This window comes from Oncorhynchus kisutch, linkage group LG7 (assembly GCF_002021735.2).
Source record: "Oncorhynchus kisutch isolate 150728-3 linkage group LG7, Okis_V2, whole genome shotgun sequence".
Lineage (NCBI taxonomy): Eukaryota > Metazoa > Chordata > Actinopteri > Salmoniformes > Salmonidae > Oncorhynchus > Oncorhynchus kisutch.
This window is the reverse complement of record NC_034180.2, coordinates 32,760,599-32,782,708: the sequence shown is the minus strand read 5'-3', so window position 1 is coordinate 32,782,708 and position 22,110 is coordinate 32,760,599. Positions and strand designations below refer to the sequence as shown.

The following is a 22,110-nucleotide window of genomic DNA, read 5'->3' as shown; positions in this document are numbered from 1 at the left end:
GGGTAGCCTAGTGGTTAGAGCGTTGGACTAGTAACCGGAAGGTTGCAAGTTCAAATACCCGAGCTGACAAGTTACTAATCTGTCGTTCTGCCCTTGAACAGGCAGTTAACCCACTGTTCCTAGGCCGTCATTGAAAATACGAATTTGTTCTTAACTGACTTGCCTAGTTAAATAAAGGTAAAAAAATAAATGTGACGTGGGAGCTCTAATGCTTTTGGTCAATGCAATAATCTTTATCAGCTAACATAACTTTTTGTGAATTTTGAAGCATTTATTTAGTCAGAAAATGCACTTTTATTTAACTAGGCTAGCCGGTTAAGAATAAATTCTTATTTTCAATTACGAAACAGTGGGTTAACTACCTTATTCAGGGGCAGAACGCCAGATCTTTACCTTGTCAGCGCGGGGATTCGATCTTGCAAGTCCACGCTCTAACCACTAGGATACCTGCCGCACATAGCCTAAATCACCTGAAGGCCTCATAATTCATAAAGGTCATGTTAACTGACTGATGTTATCTCATAGAACATAGAACGTATAATATCTCCTAAACCTGTGTTAACCTCGAACCTTATTTTTCGTGTTTATCCCAAAGCCCTATCTTTCCCTATTCCTTTTCTGCATAGGAATGGCTGAACCAACCAGAGGTAACTAATTTCTGTTTTTGAGGACTACAAACTGGCGAGCTCTACAATGGACTAACTAAAGGGAGCCTAACATTAATCCTTATAGTCCAAGGGCCTTGTTCCTTTATTGGCGAAATGGTTCTGGAAGCCAAAACAGCAAATTATCCATCTAATCTTGAATTGATTCTCAATTGCGCTATGGTTCTAGAAACATAAATCCCTCTCATTTCATATCACACCAAAAACATTTCACAAATGTAAAATACACACTGTTTTAACTGGTTTAAACACAGTTGCAGCCAACTGTATTTTTGTCACATCTGTCTTCTGTTTACACACAGATGTTTGGAGAAGCAGATAGTTAATTAGCACAGGTGGTCCACTCTGTCTTCTGTCTGTTTTCTGTGAATAAGCACTGCAACATGGAAATATGGAAATCCTAACCCTATAAAGGTGTGTATCACAGCAGGTTGGTGGCACCTTAATTGGGGAGAATGGGCTAGTGGTAATGACTGGAGTGGAATGGTATCAAATACGTCAAACACATGGTTTCCAGGTGTTTGATGCCATTCCATTTGCTCCGTTTCAGCCATTATTATGTGCTGTTCTCTCCTCAGCAGCCACTATTGTGTGTGAATTTAACCTTTTGTTTTTTCATTTTTCGCTGATGTGAAAGATAAGGTTCTTATGGTTCGAAAACCATACCGCAAGCATGTTAATGTTAAACTGAGCATCAGCTCTTAACAAAACACCCCCTTATAAAAAAACACCTTTGTCCAATGATTTATGTGTAATCTAATTGAACTGAGAGTCATAATTAAGGGCTAAGTTACACACCATAGAATTACATAATATACACTGAAAATATATATAAACTCAACATGTAAAGTGTTTGTCCCATGTTTCATAAGCTGAAATAAAAGATCCCAGATCTTTACTTCCCTGTTTACTTACCTGTTTGTGAGCATTTCTCCTTAGCCAAGATAATCCATCCACCTGACAGGTTTAGCATATCAAGAAGCCCATTGAACAGCATGGACATTACACAAATGCACCTTGTGCTGGGGATAATAAAAGGCCACTCTAAAATGTGCAGTTTTGTCACACAACACAATGCCATAGATGTCTCAAGTTTTGAGGGAGCGTACAATTGGCATGGTGACTGAAAAAATGTTCACCAGAGCTGTTGCCAGAGTACTGAATGCTCATTTCTCTACCATAAGCCACCTCCGTAATTTTAAAGAATTTGGCAGTATGTCCAACTGGCCTCACAACCGCAGACCACGTGTAACCATGCCAGTCTAGGACCTCCACTTCCGGCTTCTTCACGGGATCGTCTGAGACCAGCCACCCGGACAGCTGATGAGACTGAGGAGTATTTCTGTCAGTAATGAAGCCCTTTTGTGGGGAAAAACTCTTTCTGATTGGCTGGGCCTAGCTCCCCAGGGGGTGAGCCTGGCTCCCAAGTAGGTGGGCCTATGCCCTCCCAGGCCCACCCATGGCTGCCCCCCTGCCCAGTCATGTGAAATCCATAGATTAGGGTCTAATGAATTTACGATGCATGCATAAACATCCCATCAACAGACCTTTGCATGAATATCAAGAAAGACATGATCATGTTCTGCTTCTGGGAATATGGCCAATATACAGTGTATTCAGAAAGTATTCAGACCCCTTGACTTTCCACATTTTGTTACATGTCTAACTGTCTATTGTAACTGTCTAACTGTAACTGTCTATATAAGGTCCCACACTTAACAGCGCATGTCAAAGCAAAAACTAAGCCATGAGGTCGAAGGAACTGTCCGTATGCAGCATTGAAGGTCCCCAAGAACACAGTTGCCTCCATCATTCTTAAATGGAAGAAGTTTGGAACCACCAAGGCTCTTCCTAGAGCTGGCAGACCGGCCAAACTGAGCAATCGGGGGAGAAGAGCCTTGGTCAGGGAGGTGACCAAGAACCCGGTGGTAACGCTGACAGAGCTCCAGAGTTCCTCTGTGGCGATGGAAGAATCTTATAGAAGGACAACCTTCTCTGCAGCACTCCACCAATCAGGCCTTTATAGTAGAGTGGCCAGACGGAAGCCACTCCTCAGTAAAAGGCAAATGTTGGCCCACTAGGAGTTTGCCAAAATGCACCTAAAGGACTCAGACTATGAGAAACAAGATTCTCTGGTCTGATAAAACCAAGATTGAACTCTTTGGCCTGAATGACAGGCATCACATCTGGAGGAAACCTGGCCCCATCCCTACGGTGAAGCATGGTGGTGGTAGTATCATGCTGTTGGGATGTTTTTCAGCGGCAGGAACTGGGAGACTAGTCAGGATCGAGGGAAAGATAAACAGAGCAAAGTACAGAGATCCTTGATGAAAACCTGCTCCATAGCGCTCAGGACCTTGGACTGGGGCGAAAGTTCACCTTCCAATAGGACAACGACCCTAAGCACACAGTCAAGACAACGCAGGAGTGGCTTCGGGACAAGTCTCTGAATGTCCTTGAGTGGCCCAGCCAGAGCCAGGACTTGAACCCGATCGAACATCTCTGAAGAGACCTGAAAATAGCTGTGCAGCGGCTCTCCCCATCCAATCTGACAGAGCTTGAGAGGATCTGCAGATAAGAATGGGAGAAACTCCCCAAATACAGGTGTGCCAAGCTTGTAGCATCATACCCATGAAGACGCAAGGCTGTAATTGCTTCCAAAGGTGCTTCAACAAAGTCGTGAGTAAAATGTCTGAATACTTATGTAAATGTGATATTTCTGTTTTTTATATTTTTTTATACATGTACAACATTTTCTAAACCTGTTTTTGCTTTGTCATTATGGGGTATTCCACAAAATGTGGGAAAAGTCAAGGGGTCTGAATACTTTCCGAATGACACAAGGATCTGTTCATAGGTCTATGTGGAATGAGGTGAACCCCCTGGTATGGAATGACATTTGCACCCCTTCTAAGAGGAATTTTGTTCTGTGTCCTGGGAAAAGAATCTTGGACCTCTGACAGGTTACGCAGCCATCAGGATCACACAGATGTTTTGTGGATTACATAAATTGCGGAGAATCCACAAATTCAACAACAAAAAATGTGTTGACTTTGCAGATTTTGAGAACCTCAAACACTGAAATAAACAATGTAAAGTTATTGCAGGTCATTTGAATCCAAAGCCCACATTGCTGAACTGGCTTCCAAATGTGGCTTTTTGTGGAAACTGGAGGGTGCCCAAGGAACAATATTTAACATAACATTGAACAAAAAAGTATATCATAAAATCTCAGGGTGTAGTTACTGTAAATTTCAGAATATATCTTTTTGCACTGGCATCATGCAGAGTTTGGGGACTAAATTTAAAGCTAATTGCTATGACAGGGAGTAGAGAACTGAAATAACCCTGAGCATTTCGAAGCTGTCATTATCATTGGAATTGTAATGACAAGGTTTAGGTCTCTTCAATAGAGTTTTGGGGTAGGACACCCACAAACATGAAATTCCTGAGGGTAACATTGCGGTATATTAATAATAGATTGCAAGGCTTGGATTACAAAGCCCGGGTCACCTCTCATGCTTTAAAGCATTTGTTTAAGTTGCAACAAAACATCAAAAGTTGTATTTAAGATAGGCCACCACTGAGGATTTCTTATTGGACCTTTGCTAGTATGTGCTGTGTCATACTGCCGGCTCATTTCTGTAGGTCTATGCCTCCCTCACGAAACTTCTCATATAGATTTTTATATTATATACCAATTACCTTGCTTTACAAGTTACTGTTTCTCTCAACTATTTCATCAACAACAAAAAATGAACAGATGTCAATGAAACAAAATATAATTTTTATCATGGTTTTCAACCACAACCACTGAACAGTTCTAGTTTCGCTTTTTGCTGCTCAGCTCACATTAGTCATTTGACCTCCATTGGTCAGAAATTGTCAGACCATGGCTGTCCTCTGAAATCATTGTAATTGGATCATGAAGGTATGGCGTATGTTTTGACTCACACCGTAAACACAGTGTGTAATAAGTACAAGTAGTGAGCTCCCAAGTGTCAGATCCATCAAAACACTGCAAATGATCAGAATACTGTACATAATTTTCTATAGTAGTACTTACTGTAGGTTACTGTATGTCTGAATGCCAAACTTAATTATAAAGTAGAATACTTTTGTCTTTGTCAGGGCAAGATTCGTCTTACCATAAAGGACTTTGGAGATAGCAGCATGGGGGGACAGCAGACACACGTCATGGCTTTCGTAAGGACTAGAGTAAGTAACTCTATGACATCTTGTGTTTTTGAGTGTGAGCAGCCAGCAACCTGTTAAATGGACTCATAAAGCATTACAATGTTGTCATGGCATGCCAGATCAGTATATATTCTTAAATTGACACAAAGTTAATGAGAGGTCCAGCACATGCACGCTTTGATAGGGGGAACGGACCGTATTGGTGAGCCACAGGATTTGAAAAAAGAACCCACAGTATTTAGAAAAAAAGGAAGGCGAAAAGTACAATATTTTTAGTCCAAATTACAATGTTGGAACAGTGCATTGCACAGCGGAGTGTCCCGGGATTGGAATGTCCTCTATGTGGACCTCCTATCTGCCCTCCTCAAGTCCTGCTGCAGGACAACTGGCCGCCCCCATTCCCGCTCAATTTCACCCTGCCAGCTGAGCTAGCTGACACATGCCTCCACAGTTTGTGCTTCACTCACCCTCTGTTTGACTGGGTGGTGAACCAGTTTCATTAGTAGCAGAAGCAGAGTTGGGTGAGACCAGTTCAGCAAGCCTGCATCTAGAAATATACAAATTCTACATGTTTCAGCCCAGTCTTTGTTCACTGTTGCTGCAGCTTCTCGTGGGGACTGAGTGAAGGAAATCTCACTCTGGTGCAAAGCTCAGTTCATATGAGGTCTCTGAGTTAGAAGGGCCTCTTTGCTGAGCTGCAGTAGCACATCGTTATTGCCTCTCTCCCACCTGGAAACTTTGAACAGTACATTAGAATACTTTTGCTGATAGACTGGTTAAAGACGCCTGCCAACCAGGCAACCACAGACCTAAAACTGAGAGCAGCCACTCATGCTTTTCATGGTCTCTCCTGTGAAACTTGCTTTAAATGTCTTTTCTAGGAAAGCTTGTGGTTAGCACAGGGATGAGTAGGAGTGAGATTATTGCTTACATTCTTTCAGCATTTATGTAAGTTGAAGTGCAAGTTGCATCTGCACATCTCTTGTGAAAGGTTGGTTGGGGTTTAAAGGGTTGCAGCATATGTTTTAATGTGGTCATTTTCACACGTCATGATAGGTTCGGAATGTAGTACACGCAAAAAATGACTTGTGCATACCCAGAGAAAATGAGCCTGTCGCAACTTTGGCTGTCAGGTAGTAATGCACAATCCATCTTGCAACTCCTCTACCCCGCAATGACTAATATTTTCCGTCTAAATTTCCAAATTCTGCTGAAGCATTTGGGGTTTCCTAATTTTTATGATTTTATTGCCATTTTATATCCTCACCATAGAGTCCCAAAGTATATTAGATTGTCTACTTTTCTTTATACACTTTTTTAAAACTAAGACTAGAAAAACAAACATTTGAATCAGTTATGAAATAACTATTATATTTATATTTAGTTATAAAGTTTTGTTTCAAAATACTAATGAGTGCAAGCAACATGAGTTTTAAATAAGTAATCTACTATAAAATAACTTATTTCTGACATCATGCTAATTTAGCAAATTCAGGAAAATTTAAGCAACTGAAGTGTGCATGTAAAAGTCAAGATACAGGGGAGGAATTTTTGTAATCGGCAAGTTTGCATGTAAGTCTTAATTAAATACACCAATAAAATGTATTTTAAGAACATTGCTGCAAGTTTCTGCAAGCCAGTCGTATTGATGTCTTGATATATCCTCTTTCTTCTTTTAGGGGGATTTTTGGCTCCAGTTTGCAGACTAAAGATTAAGAAAAAAAATGGTTTAGTGTTACCCAGTTTAGGAATAAAATCTTCTGATAAGCAGGTATTCAGTATTCAGCTCTTTCGGAAGGGGGGACTCTTGAAGGAACTGAGATGGAACGCAACAGGATTGGTGGATGGCCTATGATGGTGTGGCCCCACACCAAGCCCTTATGTCTTTATATACTGTAAACAGATGACCAGACAGTCCTGAGTGTGCATTGCTACCCACTGCCTTTGCCTCTCCGGTTGCCTCCCTCTCATCACCTCTGCAAGCTGCTGCCACTGCATTTTGTGCTGCTCCTCTGAAGACTAACTTGAAAAAGGCACTGTAACGTGTTTTGCTTAGCTTTAAAAAAAACATCAGTGTTTCTTTGGGTGTTAAACGATGTCTCTTCAGATGCTAATCCTTACAGTAATGTGCATGTGGGTTCTGGCTTGGAACTTCCAAGCGGAGGCAACCTACTATCACCGCCAGACAGTCCACCACGAACACTCTGCTAACATGGAAAACCTCCTGCCCGAAAACCTCCTGCCTGAAGTCTTGCCTGAGGTCTCCCAACCTGTCAACAGCCGCACTTTCTATGGGATCATGTTCGATGCTGGGAGCACAGGCACCCGTATCCACATCTACAAGTTTATTCAGAAAGACCCTGGTGAGTGCTTTCTCTCTCTTTCTGTCTATCTCATTCACTCTCTGCCTCAGGAGCCAATAGGGCGTTACACTCAGCGGTCTCCCAGAGAGTCTGTTTGCTGTTGGGTCATTCGCTCAGTGGTGTAAACACAAGCATGTGCCGTCAGCATGGGGAGAGAGCAATCTGAGTTGTAGTTAGTGTGACTGAAATCCCTAAAAACAGACCTCCAATGGACTCTAGAAGGGAATTTGTTTTTGTATTTACTCTGTCTAAACATCAGCGATTGTAAAGTAATGGAGTGATTGAGGCAACAAAGCTAATTTAAAAGCAGACCTAAATGCAACAGAATTCTATTATTTCACATGTTCATCTTGTTTGACATTTGAATCCATCCACTGTTTCTCTTTTTAGTTGAGCTGCCAGTTCTGGACAATGAGATGTATCATGCAGTGAAGCCTGGTCTGTCTGCCTATAAAGATAAGCCTGAAGAGGTATGTATCATGTCTATCATTTTCTCATTTAGGGATTGGGGGAATTAGGAGGTTTGTCCACAGTCCACATTACAGTCTGCAATGTGATGTAGACCGTATAATTACATGAACTGATTCTGCTGATGCTATCACTACGTCTGATCTTTACTTTCTTGATCTACATTTTACAAACCTGATGTGAACAGCATATGTGGGCAAACATATCAACCCTTTAATCAACTGAATATGTTAATGCCATTATATACTTAATTCACTGTTGAAATATCCATATCAGCCTAGTTTGGTCACGGATATGCTGAGAGTGTTCCAGTGGCGACCATGCTCATCTGTTAATGCCTGTTATCCCATTCAGGGTGGGAACACGATCAGAGCGCTGCTGAAGGTGGCCAAGAAGACAGTGCCAGAGCATGAGTGGAAGCAGACCCCGGTGGTCCTGAAAGCCACAGCCGGGCTCCGCCTCCTACCCGAGGAGAAGGCTAATGCTCTGCTGGATGAGGTATGCACGTTTTCTCTACCCTCAGACAGTTTGGCACAGGGATGACCCGTCCCGCCAAGGATAGGGTCGAGAAACCGCTAAGTGCTTACAAGTGTCCTTGAAAGAACGGGGAAAACTCTTCTGACTTTTTTGTGGCCATCACTGTGCAAAATGTAGTGGAATATGTCAATTGAAATATTAAATTGAATTATTAAATTAATGCAGCTACTCTAGCTATGCTTGTGGTTTTTGAATTCCATCATTCTCAGACAAATGAATGATTCCTGAGTCTAGATAAAAGAGATATAATGGTATTTTAGCTTCATGTTTTGTTCTTATTGTCTTTATTCAGGATGTTCTTTGTTAATATGCACTCTCACCATAAATTGTCTATGTAGGTTCGGGAAGTCTTTGGCGAGTCCCCCTTCTTTGTACCAAACAACAGTGTCTCCATAATGAATGGAACAAATGAAGGTATGCCATTATGTTGGTATGTCACCAACATCTCTCAAATTTTATTTTACGCTACTGTGGTATTTTGGTTATGTTGGTAAAGAGTGAAACTCATTCAATCTTTTAATTGCAGACATTGTTTAGATTAGCAAAACACTGCAGTATTGTCAAACCAGGTGGTTAGTACAGTGGGGCAAAAAAGTATTTAGTCAGCCACCAATTGTGCAAGTTCTCCCACTTAAAAAGATAAGAGAGGCCTGTAATTTTCATCATAGGTACACTTCAACTATGACAGACAAAATGAGAAAAAAAATCCAGAAAATCACATTGTAGGATTTTAAATGAATTTATTTGCAAATTATGGTGGAAAATAAGTATTTGGTTACCTACAAACAAGCAAGATTTCTGGCTCTCACAGACCTGTAACTTCTTCTTTAAGAGGCTCCTCTGTCCTCCACTCGTTACCTGTATTAATGGCACCTGTTTGAACTTGTTATCAGTATAAAAGACACCAGTCCACAACCCCAAACAGTCACACTCCAAACTCCACTATGGCCAAGACCAAAGAGCTGTCAAAGGACACCAGAAACAAAATTGTAGACCTTCACCAGGCTGGGAAGACTGAATCTGCAATAGGTAAGCAGCTTGGTTTGAAGAAATCAACTGTGGGAGCAATTATTAGGAAATGGAAGACATACAAAACCACTGATAATCTCCCTCGATCTGGGGCTCCATGCAAGATCTCACCCCGTGGGGTCAAAATGATCACAACGGTGAGCAAAAATCCCAGAACCACACGGGGGGACCTAGTGAATGACCTGCAGAGAGCTGGGACCAAAGTAACGAAGCCTACCATCAGTAACACACTACGCCGCCAGGGACTCAAATCCTGCAGTGCCAGACGTGTCCCCCTGCTTAAGACAGTACATGTCCAGGCCCGTCTGAAGTTTGCTAGAGAGCATTTGGATGATCCAGAAGAAGATTGGGAGAATGTCATATGGTCAGATGAAACCAAAATATAACTTTTTGGTAAAAACTCAACTCTTCGTGTTTGGAGGACAAAGAATGCTGAGTTGCATCCAAAGAACACCATACCTACTGTGAAGCATGGGGGTGGAAACATCATGCTTTGGGGATGTTTATCTGCAAAGGGACCAGGACGACTGATCCGTGTAAAGGAAAGAATGAATGGGGCCATGTATCGTGAGATTTTGAGTGAAAACCTCCTTCCATCAGCAAGGGCATTGAAGATGGAACGTGGCTGGGTCTTTCAGCATGACAATGATCCCAAACACACCGCCCGGGCAACGAAGGAGTGGCTTCGTAAGAAGCATTTCAAGGTCCTGGAGTGGCCTAGCCAGTCTCCAGATCTCAACCCCATAGAAAATCTTTGGAGGGAGTTGAAAGTCCGTGTTGCCCAGCAACAGCCCCAAAACATCACTGCTCTAGAGGAGATCTGCATGGAGGAATGGGCCAAAATACCAGCAACAGTGTGTGAAAACCTTGTGAAGACTTACAGAACACGTTTGACCTCTGTCATTGCCAACAAAGGGTATATAACAAAGTATTGAGATAAACTTTTGTTATTGACCAAATACTTATTTTCCACCATAATCTGCAAATAAATTTGGAGTGTGACTGTTTGAGGTTGTGGACAGGTGTCTTTTATACTGATAACAAGTTCAAACAGGTGCCATTAATACAAGAAGAAGTTACAGGTCTGTGAGAGCCAGAAATGTTGCTTGTTTGTAGGTGACCAAATACTTATTTTCCACCATAATTTGCAAATAAATTCATAAAAAATCCTACAATGTGATTTTCAGGATTTTTTTTCTCATTTTGTCTGTCATAGTTGGGGCGGCAGGGTAGCCTAGTGGTTAGAGCATTGGAATAGTAACCGGAAGGTTGCGAGTTCAAACCCCCGAGCTGACAAGGTACAAATCTGTCGTTCTGCCCCTGAACAGGCAGTTAACCCATTGTGCAAGTTCTCCCACTTAAAAAGATGAGAGAGGCCTGTAATTTTCATCATAGGTACACTTCAACTATTTTTTATTTTTTTATTTTTTTACCTTTATTTAACCAGGCCGTCATTGAAAATAAGAATGTGTTCTTAACTGACTTGCCTGGTTAAATAAAGGTAAAAAAATAAATAAATAAAAAATAGTTGAAGTGTACCTATGATGAAAATTACAGGCCTCTCTCATCTTTTTAAGTGGGAGAACTTGCACAATTGGTGGCTGACTAAATACTTTATTGCCCCACTGTATATACCAACTCTTTCCTCATAAGAGCTCTATTGCTACCTCATAGAGCAACTAAATAACCTTGTCTGAGTTCCCTTCCCACGCCCAATATTAAGTGATCCTCCACATCACTCATTAAGACACACGCACTAACTCCTGTTTCATCAGATGTGCAATTCATTAGACTCACTTTATGAGAACCATAACATGAGATCTGAGACAGTAGTAATTACCTGGGTTGGTCTATCCATGTCAGACAAATATTACTAATGTAGCACAGCTGCTAAATTATATTTAAAAAAACTCCAATCTCTGAACTGACAGTTCAGTCTGTCCTCTATGCATGTGTTCAAATGGCAATATGTATGGTAACTTCCAACTACAAGACTACAAAGGCAACAATTGCACATGATTCTGTTCAAGGGAATGTTTACACTCTCTCCATCTACTCTCTCTCATAGGAGTCCTGGCCTGGGTAACGGTGAACTTTTTGACAGGTAAGGCATTGCTCATGTTTTGCTAAGGTGGTGTTAATGGTCAGGGGGGTCATTTCTGAGGTTTACACTGTACACAGTTGCCGGGCAGTGAAAGACTCCTGTCTTTGTCTGACTGTCTTGTATTGAGTCATGTTGGCCACCATCTGGTCACGATGGGATGTAAAATTCCCTCAATTTTCACACAGTGTTTGTGTAATTAGAGGAGATTTCTTTTCAAACCTATCCTATGGCCCAAACAATAGCCTTTTTCTTCCTCTCTGTGGCCACAGACCTACAGTGCATTCAGAAAGTATTCAGATCCCCTCCCTTTTTCCACATTTTGTTTCGTTACAACCTTATTCTAAAATGGTTTAAATACATATTTTTCCCCATCAATCTACACAATACCCCACAATGACAAAACAAAAAAAGTTTTTTATACATTTTTGCAAATGTATTGAAAATAAAAAACAGAAGTACCTTATTTACATAAGTACTCAGACCCTTTGCTATGTTACTCGAAATTGAGCTCAGGTGCTTCCTGTTTCCATTGATCATCCTTGAGATGTTTCTACAACTTGATTGGAGTCCACCTGTGGTAAATTCAATTCATTGGACATGATTTGGAAAAGCACACATCTGTCTGGTCCCACAGTTGACAGTGAATGTCAGGGCAAAAACAAAGCCATGAGGTCAAAGGAATTGTCTGCAGAGCTCTGAATCAGGGTTGTGTTGAGGCACAGATCTGGGGCAGGGTACCAAACAATGTCTGCAGCATTTAAGGTCCCCAAGAACACAGTGGCCTCAATCATTTTTAAATGGTAGAAATTTGGAACTACCAGGACTCTTCCTAGAGCTAGTCGCCCGACCAAATTGAGCAATCGGGGGAGAAGGGCCTTATTCACGGAGGTGACCAAAAACCCGATGGTCACTCTGACAGAGCTCCAGAGTTCCTCTGTGGAGATCGGATAACTTTCCAGAAGGACAACCATCTCTTCAGCACTCCACCAATCAGGCCTTTATAGTAGAGTGGCCAGACGGAAGCCACTCCTCAGTAAAAGGCACATGACAGCCTGCTTTGAAGTTTACCAAAAGGCACCTAAATGACTCTCAGACCATGAGAAACAAGATTATCTGGTCTGATGAAACCAAGATTGAACTCTTTGGCCTGAATGCCAAATGTCACATCTGGAGGAAACCTGGCCCCATCCCTACGGTGAAGCATCTTGCTGTTTGGATGTTTTTCAGCTGCAGTGACTAGGAGACTAGTCAGGATCAAGAGAAAGATGAAGGGAGCAAAGTACAGAGAGATCCTTGATGAAAACCTGCTTTCAGACTGGGGGCGAAGGTTCACCTTCCAACAGGGCAACCACCCTAAGCACACAGCCAAGACAACACAGGAGTGGTTTCGGGACAAGTCTCTGAATGTCCTTGAGTGGCCCAGCCAGAGCCCAGACTTGAACCTGATCGAACATCTCTGTAGAGACCTGAAAATAGCTGTGCAGTGACGCTCCACATCCAACCTGACAGAGCTTGAGAGCATCTGCAGAGAAGAATGAGTGAAAATCCCCAAATACAGGTGTGCCAAGCTTGTAGCGTCATACTCAAGAAGACTGCTACTCTAATTTCCGCAATGTATACAAGGCCCTCCCCCGCTCTCCTTTCGGCAAATCTGACCACGACTGCTTTCCCCTTCTTATAGGCAGAAACTCAAACAGGATGTACCCGTGATAAGGACTATTCACGCTGATTCAGGGAGTGAGTTTATAAGGAAGTGCATAGGAGATGTTGTACCCACTGATTATTAAAACCTACCCTAACCAGAAACTGTGGATAGATGGCGGCATTCATGCAAAACTGAAAGCGCCGACCACCGCATATAAATATGGAAAGGTGACTGGGAATATGGCCAAATACAAACAGTGTAGTTATTCCCTCCGCAAGGCAGTCAAACAAGCGAAATGTCAATACAAGGACAAAGTGGAGTCACAATTCAATGGCTCAGACATGAGACGTATGTGGCAGGGTCTACAGACAATCAGACGACAAAAAGAAAATCAGCCACATCACGGACACTGACGTCTTGCTTCCAGACAAACTTAACACCTTCTTTGCCCACTTTGAGGATAATACAGTGCTACCGACGTGGCCCGCTACCAAGGACTGTGGGCTCACCTTCTCCGTGGCCGACGTGAGTAAGCCATTTAAAGGTGTTAACCCTCGCAAGGCTGTCAGCCCAGACGGCATCCCTAGTCGCGTCCTCAGAGCATGCGCAGACCAGCTGGCTGGTGTGCTTACGGACGTATTCAATCTCCCCCTATCCCAGTCTGCTGTCCCCACATGCTTCAAGATGGCCAGCATTGTTCCTGTACCCAAGAAGGCAAATGTAACTGAACTGAATGACTATCGCCCCGTAGCACTCACTTCTGTCATCATGAAGTGCTTTGAGACTAGTCAAGGATCATATCACCTCCACCTTACCTGTCACCCCACCCACTTCAATTTGTGTACCGCCCCAATTGGTCGCCATCACACTGTCCTATCCTATCTGGACAAGAGGAATACATATGTAAGCATGCTGTTCATTGCCTACAGTTCAGCATTCAACACCATAGTACCCTCCAAGCTCATCATTAAGCTTGAGGCCCTCGGTCTCAACCCTGCCCTGTGCAATTGGATCCTAGACTTCCTGACGGGCCGCCCCCAGGAAACAATACCTCCACTTTGCTGAATCTCAGCACTGGTGCCCCACAAGGGTGCATGCTCAGCCCCCTCCTGTACTCCCTGTTCACCCATGATTGCTTGGCCAAGCACGCCTCCAACTCAATCATCAAGTTTGCAGACGACCTAACAGTAGTAGGCCTGATTAAAAACAATGACGAGACGGCTTATAGGGAGGAGGTGAGGGCACTCGGGAGTGTGGTGTCAGGAAAACAACCTCTCATGCAACGTCAACAAAACAAAGGAGATGATCGTGGACTTCAGGAAAACGCAGAGGGAGCACCCCCCTATCCACATCGATGGGACAGCAGTGGAGAAGGTGGGAAGTTTTAAGTTCCTTGGCGTACACATCACGGACAAACTGAAATGGTCCACCCACACAGACAGTGTGGTGAAGGCGCAACAGCACCTCTTCAACCTCAGGAGGCTGAAGAAATGTGGCTTGTCACCTAAAACCCTCACAACTTTTACAGATGCACAACTCAGAGCATCCTGTCGGGCTGTATCACTGCCTGGTACGGCAACGGCACCGCCCACAACCGCAGGGCTCTCCAGAGGGTGGTACGGTCTGTACAATGCATCACCGGGGGCAAACTACCTGCCCTCCAGGACACCTACATCACCCAATGTCACAGCAAGGCCAAAAAGATCATCAAGGACAACAACTACTTGAGCCACTGCCTGTTCACCCCGCTACCATCCAGAAGGCGAGGTCAGTACAGGTGCATCAAAGCTGGGACTGAGAGACTGAAATATAGCTTCTATCTCAAGGCTATCAGACTGTTAAACAGTCATCACTAACACAGAGAGGCTGCTGCCTAAATACAGACTTGAAATCATTAGCCACTTTAATAAATGCATCACTAGTCACTTTAATAATGCCACTTTAATAACGTTTACATATCTTGCATTACTCATCTCATATGTATATACTGTATTTTATACCATCTATTGCAACTTGCCTATGCCGCTCGGTCACTTCTCATCCATATATTTATATGTATATATTCTTATTCCATTCCTTTAGATTTGTGTGTATTAGGTAGTTGTTGTGGAATTGTTAGATTACTTATTAGATATTGCTGCACTGTTGGAACTAGAAGCCCAAGTATTTCACTACACTCACAATAACATCTGCTAACCATGTGTATGTGACCAATAAAATTTGATTTGAAGACTCAAGGCTGTAATCGCTGCGTAAAAAGGTGCTTCAACATAGTACTGAGTAAAAGGTCTGAATACTTATGTAAATGTGATATTTCTGTTTTTTATTTTTAATACATTCGCATTGTCAATATGGGGTATTGTGTGTAGATTGACGTAGAATTTGTTTTATTTAATCCATTTTGGAATAAGGTTGTAACGTAACAAAATGTGGAAAAGGTGAAGGGGTCTGAATACTTTCTGAAGGCCCTGTATACAGTGGGGCAAAAAAGTATTTAGTCAGCCACCAATTGTGCAAGTTCTCCCACTTAAAAAGATGCGAGAGGCCTGTCATTTTCATCATAGGTACACTTCAACTATGACAGACAAAATGAGAAAAAAAATCCTGAAAATCACATTGTAGGATTTTTTATGAATTTATTAGCAAATTATGGTGGAAAATAAGTATTTGGTCACCTACAAACAACCAACATTTCTGGCTCTCACAGACCTGTAACTTCTTCTTTAAGAGGCTCCTCTGTCCTCCACTCGTTACCTGTATTAATGGCACCTGTTTGAACTTGTTATCAGTATAAAAGACACCTGTCCACAACCTCAAACAATCACACTCCAAACTCCACTATGGCCAAGACCAAAGAGCTGTCAAAGGACACCAGAAACAAAATTGTAGACCTGCACCAGGCTGGGAAGACTGAATCTGCAATAGGTAAGCAGCTTGGTTTGAAGAAATCAACTGTGGGAGCAATTATTAGGAAATGGAAGACATACAAGACCACTGATAATCTCTCTCGATCTGGGGCTCCACGCAAGATCTCACCCCGTGGGGTCAAAATGATCACAAGAACGGTGAGCAAAAATCCCAGAACCACACGGGGGGACCTAGTGAATGACCTGCAGAGAGCTGGGACCAAAGTAACAAAGCCTACCATCAGTAACACACTACGCTGCCAGGGACTCAAATCCTGCAGTGCCAGACGTGTCCCCCTGCTTAAGCCAGTACATGTCCAGGCCCATCTGAAGTTTGCTAGAGCGCATTTGGATGATCCAGAAGAAGATTGGGAGAATGTCATATGGTCAGATGAAACAAAAATATAACTTTTTGGTAAAAACTCAACTTGTCGTGTTTGGAGGACAAAGAATGCTGAGTTGCATCCATACCTACTGTGAAGCATGGGGGTGGAAACATCATGCTTTGGGGCTGTTTTTCTGCAAAGGGACCAGGACGACTGATCCGTGTAAAGGAAAGAATGAATGGAGCCATGTATCGTGAGATTTTGAGTGAAAACCTCCTTCCATCAGCAAGGGCATTGAAGATGAAACGTGGCTGGGTCTTTCAGCATGACAATGATCCCAAACACACTGCCCAGGCAATGAAGGAGTGGCTTCGTAAGAAGCATTTCAAGGTCCTGGAGTGGCCTAGCCAGTCTTTGGAGGGAGTTGAAAGTCCGTGTTGCCCAGCAACAGCCCCAAAACATCACTGCTCTAGAGGAGATCTGCATGGAGGAATGGGCCAAAATATAAGCAATAGCGTGTGAAAACCTTGTGAAGACTTACAGAACACGTTTGACCTCTGTCATTGCCAACAAAGGGTATATAACAAAGTATTGAGATAAACTTTTGTTATTGACCAAATACTTATTTTCCATCATAATTTGCAAATAAATTCATAAAAAATCCTACAATGTGATATTCTGTGATTTTTCTCATTTTTTCTGTCATAGTTGAAGTGTACCTATGATAAAAATTACAGGCCTCTCATCTTTTTAAGTGGGACAACTTGCACAATTGGTGGCTGACTAAATACCTTTTTGCCCCACTGTATCTGTTAGAATGCCAGTCTTTGTCTCAGGCGGCTGGTTGGAATATGAATGAATGCTAAATGCAGTATGTGGTCAATGTACAGTACGCGTATGTTCTACTTTCTGTTTATAATGTTGATGATGGATAGCATCCTGTCTATAGTTTTCTATTTCCAATTCTGTGTGTTTGACTTTCCATCTGTTTGCTTTAGGTCACTTGTATGCCAAGACCAGGAAGACAGTGGGGATCCTGGACTTGGGTGGAGGATCTACCCAGATCACTTTCCTTCCAAAATCAAAGGTAAATGTTCAACTGAACTCCACTGTTAGTGACATTTTGCAAAGATTGAGAGAACTATTGCTATTTAATGACATATTACTGAACACCTCTCTCTGTTCCCATAGAAAACAGTGTTCACCGCCCCAGCCAGTTACATTGCCAACATAAACATGTTTAATAACACTCTACAGCTCTACACTCACAGGTTTGTAATCAACCATTGGTACAGCAGGTACTTTATATGTCATGGCATACAATGCAAAACAGTGTACTCACATTACTTTGGCATGGTCATGAATGTATTCTGAATATCTGTCCTCATTCAGCTACCTTGGAAAAGGACTTGTAGCTGCTCGATTGGCAACTCTTGGGGCTTTGGGAGCTGATGGTAATTTAAAATGGGCATATTTACTTAGATATGCAAGCTTATCTGCAGTCATTCATCTGTTCATGACAGATGAATAGATTTGTATAATGCTGCAAGACACACTTAAGATTTCTATAAATCAGACACTATTTGAATGTCATCCTCGGGGGGACAATGGACAATCCTATAACCAATCTGGTTTATTCTTTCAGGTCTGGAGTGGAAAGTTTTCACAAGCTCCTGTTTACCCAAGAAGTTCAGAGAGGACTGGACTTTTGGTGGAATCACTTACAAAGTTAGCGGAATTCCTGATGGTAAGCGCAAAATAAAACATACCATTTCGATAACATCATTAAAAAAAATAATCCTCTAATCTAGAAATCAATTATTCTGTCTCCGATAGCTCAATGTAAGAGTTTAGTTGAGTAAGAGTTGGGAACATTTTTCCACTGGAGCCAGCTGCACTGTGGTGCAAAATGCATGTTTTGTCATTCTTTCTCTCTGCACTCAGACTTTCAACAGTTATAATACAGCAAACCTTGTATTTAAATGAGAGGAAAATGGTCAGTTTACTCCGCAAATAATGCAACACTCCCATACCACAGTCATGTAGCCAAAAGATACTGGGTTAGTCCCAGAGATGTTATTTCTCTGTGTAACGAAAGGCTTGATGTTGACCGCTCACAATTATGTGGTAAAAATAGATCACCCAACAGGCCTATGCTAAGTGCTACTCTTGTCAGCACTTGGTTTCCCTGGTTGTAACCAACCAATCCCAGGATGCTGTGAGTGTACTTTTAGGGTTTTTCGAGTGTCGCGCTCTTGAGAGCCCACAGCCTCAACCCCATTTTGACATCATAAAGAGGCTCCAGGGTCTCCCAGTGCATTCCACCACAAGCATGCAGCAAACTCAGTTATTTCACTCTCATTTGAAAATAAATATTTTATTGTTGGTGCTGATTTAGAATTATCCTTGATAACAACTGAATTGGGTGTTTTGTTGTCATAAAGCTGACATAACGCTGTAATCTAAATATGATACCTACCTTGAAGATTGAGTACAGCTTGTGTTAGATACTAAGGATGTGATCTCTCTCCAGGCTATGCAGGGTACAAGCTGTGTTACTATGAGGTGATGAGGGTGGTGAAAGGCATCGTGCACCAGCCATTCGAGATAAAGGGCAGCAGCATCTTCTACGCCTTCTCCTACTACTTCGACAGAGCTGTGGAGTCAGGCCTCATTGGTGAGAAGACACACAGAGCAGGACAGCTACAAAATCCCCATTCAGTCTGCATCCAGTAAAACCTCATTGATATGAAGTGTTTAAATAAAAATAATGGTTTAATTGTTTTCTACTCAAATACATTTACTGCATTTTTCATGATTATGCTTGGAAAACTGAAATGACAACTGTTGTAGCAGATCACTAGAAGTAAGCTAGTCTTGTTTTTGTTTTCCAGATGGCAGTCGGGGTGGTATGGTAGAAGTCAGGGACTTCAAGAAGAGAGCCAAAGAAGGTGAGAGAGTCCTAGGCTTTTCTCTTAGACACATGTTGACTATATTGATACAGTACACAGTGTACAATCAAGAAATGTTGGTGTTTATTTTAGACTCCAACAATCTCACAAGGCTTCACAAAATATCAGTTCCTTACCCCACAAAGTTTGCCTGCAAAAATACACGCTGTTTGAACTCACACAAATATTCAACCTTGTTTGTGGCCAAACTTCTTCTTGACACAGCTAACCTAACATTGGCACATTGGCACACATCTGCCATTTCCAATATAACCAAGGACCATTAGATGAAATGTCTGATTCTTAACTGTTCTTGGAGGATACACAAATACATTAATATTCTATATACACTTGGACATTTACCTAAGACATTTACACATAATTGACTAATGTGATGTGAAAAGTGTCCTGACGCGTTAGATGGACAAAATAGCCTTGGTTAATCCATTAGAGTATGTGGCAAAATAAATACCCATGTTGTGCTAGATTTACAGCTAGCAGGAGTGAGTTGGTGTGTTATGTAAAGTCTATTTGCATTGTGAGAACACTTTCACATGGTCTCGATGAACACGTCTGGCATTGGGCAGGTTGGCAGGCAGTTGACCTGGGCAGCTCTGAGCTCTGTCTCTTGTACCTTGTACCTGACAGCCACACAACACCCAACCCGACCCGGGGGCTGAGACTGAGAGAGACACGCTGTGTACAGCTAGTCTGTTTGGCTCGGCCTCCCACCCCCAGATTCACCAACATGTGTTGACCCTTGACTCTTCTCACACCCCCTTGCTCAGTCAGCTAAACAAACTAAATAAACAAAACAAGATGACCAGCTTTCTATAATGTGGCACACGGGTTAGAGGTTGTGTGCTGCTTGACCCCACTTTGAACAGGACACAAGATATCTCTAAATACACCCACCTGTGCTCTCTGCTTTCTGCCAGTGGTATGTGAGTTGTTAATGTAGTGCCGTCTTGTTTTTGTTTAAGTGTGCAACAAGATGACCAAGTACCGTCCCATCAGCCCCTTCCTCTGCATGGATATGACATATATCACATGCCTGTTGAAGGAGGGCTTTGGCTTCAAGGACAACACAGTGCTGCAGGTGAGACAGTCAGGAACAGGTCACTGGGCACACAGGGAGGGGACAGGCACCAAGAGGTTAATAGGTCAACTTAACATGATGGTTTATTTTGTATGTTTTTTTTCTTGTTCTGATCCACAGCTCGCCAAGAAGGTGAACAATGTTGAGACAAGTTGGGCCTTGGGAGCCACATTCGATCACTTCAACAACCTCAACATCCACTAAGGGCAGCTATTCTACCTGCCTGCAAGCACTGAGAGGGACAGCCTGTTAATGGGGGCACCCCCCCGACCATCCCTCCCACCTGCTCAGCAGCACTGCCAAGCTTTTCCAGCCAACCCCTCCCCTCCGTCCCAGCACCCTCCTGCAAATAATCCAAGAACTGTTGACAAAGAAATCACTATATTTTTTATAATGAAGGACAGCTATTTCTACTGTATGTTTCATCCATAATTAGTGAGTTGACTTTATTTTTGTAAAGCAAGCGTTTATACAGTATATGCGCTTCCTTCGGGGTGTCTGACCTGAAATGCAGTCTTATTTGGCTACCTTTGAGCATGTAGAGTAGTTAGAAGCACTGCAACTAGTCAGGTATTTAGAGAACTTTGGTGCTTACTGTGGTCCTGGAGTGCACTGTAATGTACAGTGTAATATTTGGAGAGAAAATAAGTTGCAGGAATGCAACCTTCAGTCATAGCTCTGAATGCAACTCATTCTATCTGGAAATATATTTCCAGTACATCATACTGTAGGACAGGTGAACAAGATATTTTCCCTCACAAGAGTTAAGCAATATATCATTGAAGTTAAGTAAACAGAAACGTTTCCCCTTATACTTTGCACATAACACTTTAACTGCCTATGCTGTAGCTGAGAACTGTTGCTTGGATGTTGTCTGCAGAGTTGTACATATTCATCAATGTTAAAGGAGGTGACCAATTTGCCACAACTCAGGGGGCAAGTAAAGCACAGAGGGTGAGATGGTAGTGTTCTCACTGAGTAGGTCTTGCATTTGATATATGAATACATACGTTATGACGTTGATGCCTATGTTTTGAAAGTGCAGCCTTAGTAGATTTGTGGCCTTGTGTAGAATGGCCAGTTGAATTGAATCAGAAAAGTGAGTGCTTTGCGTTTCTGACTGTTGGTAAAGTCTGTGTTATTTGTGTTGTCTACAGTGCAGCACTAAATGGTCATTGTTCGATCAACCGTGGCAAGACTACATGACCCTCTCCAAATTACAATGTAGCTTTGGCTTGTGGCTGTATTCAGCAACCAGTCATTTCAATATCCCTCTAGTACTATATCATCCATAGACTGATACATACAGCCTAAGAAGCAGGTCAGGTATATCAAAGACCTTAAACCCATAAATCTTTCAGTTGTGCGGATATAGCTCTAGGTGCAAGGCACATACATGCTTATTAATACTGTTTGGAATTTTCTTGTGAACTGTACAAATATTTAAATCTCAGATCCTGTTATTTTGAATGCTGGTGCAATTTGTACAAAATTAACTTTGCTGTATAATTGCTCTAATGCAATGCATTAGCCTATTCAACAATAGCCGCTATATGTTCAGTAGCAAATATGTACAATAACTACTGCTGTATATAATACTACAAAGTAAACCTGTATAAGTAAAATACTTACCAGACTGTAACTGCTTTGACTTTGCAAAAGATAACTTTATTTCTGCTGCATAATGTTCAAAGTTAAGGTGAACTGCTGGATAACTGATCATGTAAATCACATTTTATGAAAACCTGGTGCAAGTAAAACATACTTGTATAATGTATGTTTGAATAAAATATTAAAAGTGTACTTGGTGTACAGGTACA

The 22,110-nt window shown here is 42.1% G+C and overlaps 1 protein-coding gene across 1 annotated transcript; it reads left to right on the top strand.

The window, feature by feature from the left end:
- Window positions 1-6,331: 6,331 nt before the first annotated feature.
- LOC109894489 (ectonucleoside triphosphate diphosphohydrolase 5) lies at window positions 6,332-22,091 on the top strand. Its single transcript, XM_020488016.2, has 13 exons — window positions 6,332-7,225; window positions 7,616-7,695; window positions 8,048-8,191; window positions 8,569-8,644; window positions 11,328-11,363; window positions 17,239-17,327; window positions 17,432-17,511; window positions 17,633-17,694; window positions 17,886-17,987; window positions 18,774-18,917; window positions 19,135-19,191; window positions 20,175-20,290; window positions 20,411-22,091. Exons 1-13 carry the CDS (start codon window positions 6,958-6,960, stop codon window positions 20,492-20,494), a joined length of 1,338 nt encoding a protein of 445 aa, XP_020343605.1. The 5' UTR covers window positions 6,332-6,957; the 3' UTR covers window positions 20,495-22,091.
- Window positions 22,092-22,110: the final 19 nt, after the last annotated feature.

Coding starts and splice junctions, on each gene's coding strand:
- LOC109894489 (XM_020488016.2), top strand. CDS start 6,958: ATGTCTCTTCAGATGCTAATCCTTACAGTAATGTGCATGTGGGTTCTG. Junction 7,696..8,047: donor ATAAAGATAAGCCTGAAGAG/GTATGTATCATG, acceptor TATCCCATTCAG/GGTGGGAACACGATCAGAGC. Junction 17,328..17,431: donor CTTTCCTTCCAAAATCAAAG/GTAAATGTTCAA, acceptor CTGTTCCCATAG/AAAACAGTGTTCACCGCCCC.